Genomic DNA, 8,453 nt, shown 5'->3' on the forward strand with positions numbered 1-8,453 from the left:
GGGCCTGCCGGGGGTCTGTGTGGGCCTCTCGGGGGTCTTTGTGTGTGCGTGTGCAGGCTATGCCTGCTACAATGACAGTAATTGACACATTAGCCAATGATGGGACAGTAGCAGTCCCATCATCTGGCTAATGTGTTGAATGTAAAAAAAAACAAACATACATACAACATACATACTACATACAACATACATACTACATACAACATACATACTACATACATGCATACATACAACATACATACAACATGCTACATACAACATACATACTACATACTACATACATACAACATACTACATACATACATACCACATACATACATACCACATACATACAACATACATGCAACATACTACATACATACATACATACTACATACATACTACATACAATACATTCATACATTACATATAGACATACAGTACATATAACATAGAGTACATACTCACCATCACTTGTCACTTTGATCTCCAAAGCCAGTGTCACCTGTAAAAAATATTAAAATAACAAACAAACAATATACTCCCTGATCCGCAGAAATCCACGAGTGTCCCACGACGATCTCCCGTGGAGAGCGGCTGCATCAGCTGATGCGACCGCTCTCTAGAGGCTCCAGGAATACAATGACGGGAGGGAGGTATCCTTCTGCACTGTATTCCTCTGCCACTGTAAAAAATAGTCCCTAGTCTCACTTTTGGCACTGCTGTGTGAGACAGTTCCCACGCAACAATTGCCATAAAGTGAGACCAGTGAACTACAGTATCCTCTCAGTGATGCACTGCAGGAGCCATTGTATCCTGTCAGTGTGTCACTGAAGGTCCTATAGAGCAGTGACATCACCCGATGTCACTGTTCTATAGGGGAGATCGTCGTGGGACACTCGTTATTAATTGGACTGCGTCGGACAGGGAGTATACAGTTTATTTTACGTTTTTTGCAAGCGCTGAAGTATGGTAAGTATGGTTAAATTAAGAATAATAAAATACTTTTTTCTGGCTGTGTCTTTATTTTGTTTTTAACTCTTTCACTACTCTAGGATTAAGCCTGGGAGGGGCCATGGGTATTAATCCCTTCCCAGGCTACAAATATTGGCCCCCGGCCGTTGGCTTTCCCCCTCTGGCGCAGAAAATTGCGCGGGAGCCCACGCCTTTTTTTTTCCCGTATTTTTCTTTGTGTTCATTAATCAACATCGGCCTATCTATGGATATATCTATCTATAGATATATCTATAGATACATAATCTTTATTTTTATATAGCGCTAACATATTAAGCAGTGCTTTACAGGTTGCACACATTATCATTGCTGTCCCCCTTGGGGCTCACAATCTAAATTCCCTATCAGTATGTCTTTGGAATGTGGGAGGAAACCGGAGGAAACCCACGCAAACACGGAGAGAAAATACAAACTCTTTGCAGATGTTGCCACTTGATGGTGTGGCTAATTTCACACATCAGGTTTTTGCCATCAGGCACAATCCGGCGAGTTTTGAAAAAAAAGATCCATTTTTTTTTCTGCTGGATCCGTTTTTTCTCATAGAGTTGTATTAGCGCCGGATTACGCCTAATGGCCACACATTTCATCCGTTTTTTGCCGGATCCGTCAAAAAAGCTGCCCAAAAAAATGCACAGCGACGGATCCGGCGAAAAACGTATAAAACTGAGATGTGAAATGATGAATCTGGCCTTCGAATCTGTTTTTTTCATGCATGCTTCCATTCAAATCATGCACATTTTCCATTTATTTATTTATTTCCAAAAACTGCATAAAAAAATGCGCAAAAACTGCATCAAAACTGCACCAGAACTGCATCAAAAATGCATCAAAACTTCCGGTGCTTTTCAAGAATTAATGCAAAGTGACAAAACAAGAATAAAAAAGTGCATTTTTACCACCTAAATGGTGCTAACTTTTGAACAGGTTCCTATAGCCACCAGATTCTAAGGCCACTATTTGGCTGTGAATAGCCATGGCAAACATCAGGACCACACAATCATGATCTCAGGGTGCCGATGGGGATAAAGAGGAAACCCCCACACTCTGTTAACCATTTGTATCATGTAGTCACTATTGACAGCAGTATCTAAGGGGTTGAACAGATTTGGACGGTGCCAACACTGATCGTGGCTAAGGCTACTTTCACACTTCCGTCGGTACGGGGTCGTCGCAAACCGTCGGCCCGACGGACGTTGTGCTAAATTTGTGTTTATTGTGATGAGCGGGGAGGAGGGGGCAGAGTTCCGGCCGCGCATGCGCGGTCGGAAATGGTGGACCCGTCGCACAAAAAAAGTTACATTGAACTTTTTTTGTCACGACTGACCCCTAAAACACGACGCATCCATTGCACGACGGATGCAACGTGTGGCCATCTGTTGCAATCCGTCATCCATTAAAGTGTATGGCAAAAAAACGGATCCTGTGGGCACATTTGCAGGATCCGTTTTTTGGCCATAACGACTGATTGCGACGGAGGCAAAAAGACGGAAGTGTGAAAGTAGCCTAATGCAGCAATTTTGTCAGCTATGGTGTACGGCCGACAGATGCTGGATTGTCACTTGTATGGGGAGGATATTCTCTTACATCTCAGGTCAGCAAAAAGACGTATTTGCGGTCATTAAGGGGTTAATATTGTTTTGCAATGTACACCCGCGCATAGTCCGCCAAAGAGATAAATGTAAAATAAGGAATCCGGAGGTGATATAGGCGCCTCTCAAAAAAACAAATGTTCGTACTGCCTCACTCAGTGACATCACTGGAAAACTATGGAAAAGAATCGCTTTCCTTCATCAATGACTGTCGCATTTTTCCAGAATGTCCACTTTTTATATAGTATGAGGCAGCGGGTTCCACGTCTGAGTGCGATAGGAGCATGAGAATAAATCTATATTTTAGTATGATTGTAGGTATTTTCAGGAAAGGTTTAAGATGTATAAAATGTACATTCATATTACAGAAATATTGTTGCCTAGACATTTTATCGTTTTTACATTTTGGCACCAATTGTACATGAAGACATTTATTTTTGGGGTTTTGCTTTGAATTGTTAACTTTTTTTTTTTGCTTATGATTTCTCTTTAGTGTGGTGACAAGATTCTGGTGGGAGACACGGCAGTGTGCACGGAAGGGTTTCAAGATGAGAATCTTCACTGGCATCTTAAATGTTTTGTTTGTGAGACATGCCACCTTCCCTTGTCACAGTTCATATACTTTATGCAGGACAGCAGAATATACTGTGGCCGTCACCATGCAGAACTTACTAAAGCGCGTTGTGCAGCCTGTGACCAGGTAATGGAGAAACTGCCAGAATGGTGAAATGAATGCTAACCCTTAATTGTGATTTTCTTGTTCTTTGAATGATTTCTTGTTTGATGTGTCACTCATAAAAACATTAGGAAAATGTTTTAAAACTGATGGAAGAAAAAAAACTATGGTTGTATAGGGGTCAATGAACACATCTGGCATCATCGTGTCTACAGAAGGGGGCGGAGCTGGTTTTCCGCTCCGTCAAAAGCGCCGGCCATCCTGACACGTACCCTAAGACTGGCATTTTGTACTCCAGCCTTGATGAAGGGAGCTCTGGAGTTTGCCACTTTAATCAACTTGTCACATCTTCCAACTGTTCTGTTCCACCTCCAGAAATATATGCCAGCAATGTATTAATTGACACCACCCACCTCTTTGCATAAATTATGATGAACTTGACATGCCTCATCCAGCTCAAGCTCTGCCCGATTTTAAAAGAGTTGGCAGAAATGGCCAGGACTACCTTCTTAAATGCCAAAATTCACAACATTTTCACAACAGTTCTATCAGTTTTACATGAGAATTACAGCTAAAATTGTTGAATCAGGCCCTAAGAGTTCCTCATAATAAGTAATCAGCATGCAGTTCTTTTCAAAATGAATAGTTGCTATGAGCATCAGCTTTTAATCACATTATTTTAAGGGGTTGGCCTGCCATTTCATGGGAAATCAACTGCATGATTATTAAAAAAAAGTGTTCATTGAAATATTAATCTAGTGGAGCATTGTGACATTTTCTTTCACTGGAAATGGGCGGTCATGTGACCGCAATTATGCACTTCACATACTTATGGCGTCATTTTGACTAGACGTGTCCGGCCTTAAGCCTCTTTCACACTTACGTCTTTTAGAATCACTCACAATCCGTCAAAGTGTTGAAAAGACGGATCCTGTGCAGATTGTAAAAAAACGGATGCACTGGATCCTGTTTTTTGACGGATCCGTCGATGCAGCAGCTGCAGGAAAAATGGGTTAAATTAAAGGAATAGAAATCCTTCCAGGCGTGCTCAGTGTAAAAAAAAAAACGGAATCTGTTGCTGGATTCCGTCATTTGACGGACAGCAACGGATCCTGCGCCCGTAGGCTTCCATTCTAGCCAACGACGGCCGCCGCAGGATCCGTCGCTGTACGTTTTTTCGACGGAATCCAGCAACAGATTCTGTTTTTCTACACTGAGCATATGGGAAAAAAACGGATCCTGCGGGCACATTTGCAGGATCCGTTTTTTTCCCAAAACGACGCATTGCAACGGATCTGAAAAGACGGAAGTGTGAAAGAGGCCTTAGTTAATACACTCCGGCCTTAGTTAATACACTTGAATTGAGTGAAGCTCATCTAGTCTGCATGTGACTGCATGAGTACAAACCATACTTGCAGCCATGGATGGACGACATCACGCGCGCGTTGAGGGTTCATAGGTCTGCAGTCCTTCTAAGGCCAGACAACCCCTTTAGTCGCTTGCTGTTTTTTTTTTTTTTTTTTTTAAGAAACCTGGAGTGGTTAAGATGTTCAAATATGGGCCCACAGTTTATTAACCATTATTATTTTTTTTTTTCTGAGCACAGCTATACCCCACATGTAATCAAAAAGTTCTGTTTGGGCATACGGCAGGATTCGGAAGGGAAATATATTAGTATTTGGAGTGTAAATTTGGCTGGAATGAATTGCAGAAATAATATTAATAATCTTTTTATTTATAGAACACCAACATATTCCGCAGCGCTTTAGTTTGCACACATTATCATTGCTGTCCCCAATGGGGCTCATAACCTCTAAATTCCCTATTTTCAGGCTTAGATGTGCCAATTCAGGCACTTTGCCTGGCTCTTCCCACTTGCACTTTGGCAGTGGCAAGTAGGGTTCATATTAGTCCGGAGATATCAAGCCCACGGATTATAAAATCGTAGACTCCTTTCCATTACTAATCCTATAGTTGTATTCTAAATAAACACACAGCAAGAATAAATTATTTTATTTGAAATAAAAGGAAAACACATTTTTATTTAAAAGTAAGTTATACGCGCCTAACGCTCATTCCATTGAAGCAAGTGCAACACGTACACACTAACATTGATATCTCCGGTACTGGAAATATCAGGATGTGTGATAGAACCCTATTAGAGTATACAGATGATACAACATGTGCTAGCAGCAGCTGCTTTCTGTGAGGCAGCACATTATCCTGGCTGTTTTATCACAGGACAGAGTGTTTCTGCCATGTCTCCAGCTCTCTGAGCTCATTATGAATCAATTCGGAAAGTGACCTATGATCTCAGTGGCTGCTGAAGTTTCTACATCACTTACAGATAGGGAAATGCTACCTCTCTGAAAGAAGCCATTGCCAGCCCCTGCTGTCTCTTCTTTCTTCTGCTTCCTCCCCTGGCCCAGGAGCTGTGGTATGCACTGACCATGAACTTCAACAGTTCTGCATATCTATGGGCACATTTAGAAGATTATCTCAGCCCAGGAACTTTTTTTTTTAACACCTTGTGGAACATATTATTCCAAGACCTGTTTATTTAAAATGGAATTTATTTTGTGGGCAACCCCTTTAAGACAAAATGCACTTTACTCTGATTTGCAGTCTCAGAAGTTTTATTTTTTTAAATAAATTATTTGTTGCCCTTAGATGCAATAGAGCCTGCAACTTGCTTCTCTGCAAGGATTATTGTGCTGAACGCTTTACTTCAATAGCTGAGTGTTATCTTTTTCGCAAAATTAATGTTTGGAATTGCTGTTTTTTTTCTGTTTTAGCTGATTATGTCTGAGAAATGTACAATAGCTGAAGGTCTGTGCTGGCACGTGGAACACTTCTGTTGTTGGGAATGTGACATGGTGTTGGGCGACAGTCGGTATATTATGAAATGTGGAAGACCTTTTTGCAGCAGCTGTTTTGAGCGACTTCATGCTGAAAGTTGCAAGGCCTGTGGTGAGCCTGTTGGTAAGTCGTCTTGCCAATAAACATGATTTTTTTTTTTTTTTTTACATCTATATATATAATTGTCTAAGGGGTACTTCCGTCTTTCTGTCGGCAACTTCCGTCACGGATATTCATTCGCTGATTGGTCTCGCCAGCTGCCTGTCATGGCTGCCGCGACCAATCAGCGACGGGCACAGTCCGATTAGTCCCTCCCTACGCCCCTGCAGTCACTGCCCGGCGCCCGCTCCATACTCCCCGCAGTCACGGCTCACACAGGGTTAATGCCAGCGGAAACGGACTGCGTTATGCCGCGGGTAACTCACTTCGTTACCGCCGCTATTAACCCTGTGTGACCAAGTTTTTAATATTGAGGCTGCCTATGCAGCCTCAATAGTAAAAACATCTAATGTTAAAAATAAAAAAAATAACAAATCATTATATACTGACCTTCCGACGCTCCGGTGACCGGTCCATGCAAGCGGCAGGTACCGGTGCTAAGGTTGGTGTGCGACAAGGACCTGCCATGACGTCACGGTCATGTGACCGCGACGTCATCACAGGCCCTGCGCGAGACGGACCTGCCGTGACGTCACGGTCATGTGACCGCGACGTCATCACACCCTCGGACCGGAAGCTGCCGTCTGAACCGAACACAGGCGACAGAACTACAAGGGTACCCTCGGAAGGTGAGTATATGTTTATTTTTTATTTTTTAACCTGTGACATACGTGGCTGGGCAATATACTACGTCACTGGGCAATATACTACGTAACTGGGCAATATACTACGTGGCTGTATACTACGTCGCTGTGCAATATACTACGTGGCTCTGTGCTGTATACTACGTAACTGGGCAATATACTACGTGGACATACATATTCTAGAATACCCGATGCGTTAGAATCGGGCCACCATCTAGTATAACTATAATTATGCTATTGCCTGGGGGGGTTTTAAGTGTAAAATATTAACAAATCCGATTGCCACTTAAGGTGGATATATATGTGCAGGTGTATAGTTTCTTCTCATTTATCTAATTCGCAGCTCCTTTGACGGCATCAGTCCACCAGTGCACTATTATCCATTTTTATCATAACTTATCTCTTTAGTAAGACTTGTCTATTTCACAATTACTTCATGTATGCTTTCCTTATCATTAAAGTGTATAAACCTGCAAAAACTGACAGATATCATGTGTATTCAATAATGTTATGTTTTCCAGATCCTGGTGGAGAACTTGTGACATTAAAAGGGTTGTACTGGCATACAATACCCTCTTGTTTTTGCTGCTCCAGTTGCAGGACACCTCTGCACAGTTCAGAATCTGTCATTCATGATGACCATCTTTACTGCTCCTTGCACTGTTTGTCATCTGGTCCTACAATGCATCTTCCTTCCAACCATAGTAATGTCATAAGAGCTTCAGATGCAGATTTCAGCCCTCAGATAGATTGCACTACCTGGAAAACAAAGACCAGATCAAACCACAAGAAAATAAAACCCGGCCTCCACAAAACATGTTCTGCCACAAGGTGTCAAGAATTGCTCCCAACACTATTTATAGGTACAGAAAGAGAGACTCACAAATCCTGGCTGCCAGAATATAGCCAAGACGTTGAAAATGAGGACAGAACTTCATGTTCATCATCGGACTCTGAGCCAGAAGGATTTTTCCTGGGCAGGCCTATTCCAAATTACTCACTCAGTGGGGGAAAAAAATCACAGGCCCGTGGAAAGAGCACTCCCATAAAAAGAAATGACAGTCGAAAGAGCTGCAAGGTGTCCTAATATTATCATCTGTTAGATTTCACATGTTGTAATTTAAAGACAATATCTATTTTGCAGCTATAAGTATTTACCTGATTTGTATGATTAAAAAGCAACAGAATGTACCATAATTATGCCCACATTAAATTGCTTACACAGGACGAGTGTTATCTATTTATTGGTGTAGTTGCATTTGAAGATGTTCTTTAAATTTTTCCATTAGGAACATTATATTACATGCACAGACCCGCAGTCACTATAGTTTTGTAGCCCATTGCAGTCAATTAGACACCATAATTTCGATCCACACAATGGATCATTCTTTATATGGTCATCCGATTCCAAATGGCCTTTCTAAATTTCTATTATACCCTAAGAACTCTTGCAATTGGCTTATTTGTGTGTGTGTGTGTGTGTGTGTGTGTGTGTGTGTGTGTGTGTGTGTGTGTGTGTGTATATATATTATT

At 41.7% G+C, this 8,453-nt stretch overlaps 1 protein-coding gene across 6 annotated transcripts in view; it reads left to right on the forward strand.

Moving 5' to 3' along the window:
- The window catches only part of PRICKLE4 (prickle planar cell polarity protein 4), a 96,624-nt gene extending 88,477 nt beyond the window's left edge, over window positions 1-8,147 (forward strand). For all 6 annotated transcript variants that reach the window (XM_077295293.1, XM_077295295.1, XM_077295297.1 and 3 more), the window contains 3 exons: window positions 3,076-3,282; window positions 6,054-6,240; window positions 7,442-8,147. In XM_077295293.1, the coding sequence (XP_077151408.1) occupies window positions 3,076-3,282; window positions 6,054-6,240; window positions 7,442-8,007 (960 nt within the window). In that variant the 3' untranslated portion in view covers window positions 8,008-8,147. The remainder of the gene's footprint in view (window positions 1-3,075; window positions 3,283-6,053; window positions 6,241-7,441) is intronic.
- The last annotated feature ends 306 nt before the right edge of the window (window positions 8,148-8,453 follow it).

The sequence above is a fragment of the Ranitomeya variabilis genome, chromosome 3 (genome assembly GCF_051348905.1).
Source record: "Ranitomeya variabilis isolate aRanVar5 chromosome 3, aRanVar5.hap1, whole genome shotgun sequence".
NCBI classification, from domain to species: domain Eukaryota; kingdom Metazoa; phylum Chordata; class Amphibia; order Anura; family Dendrobatidae; genus Ranitomeya; species Ranitomeya variabilis.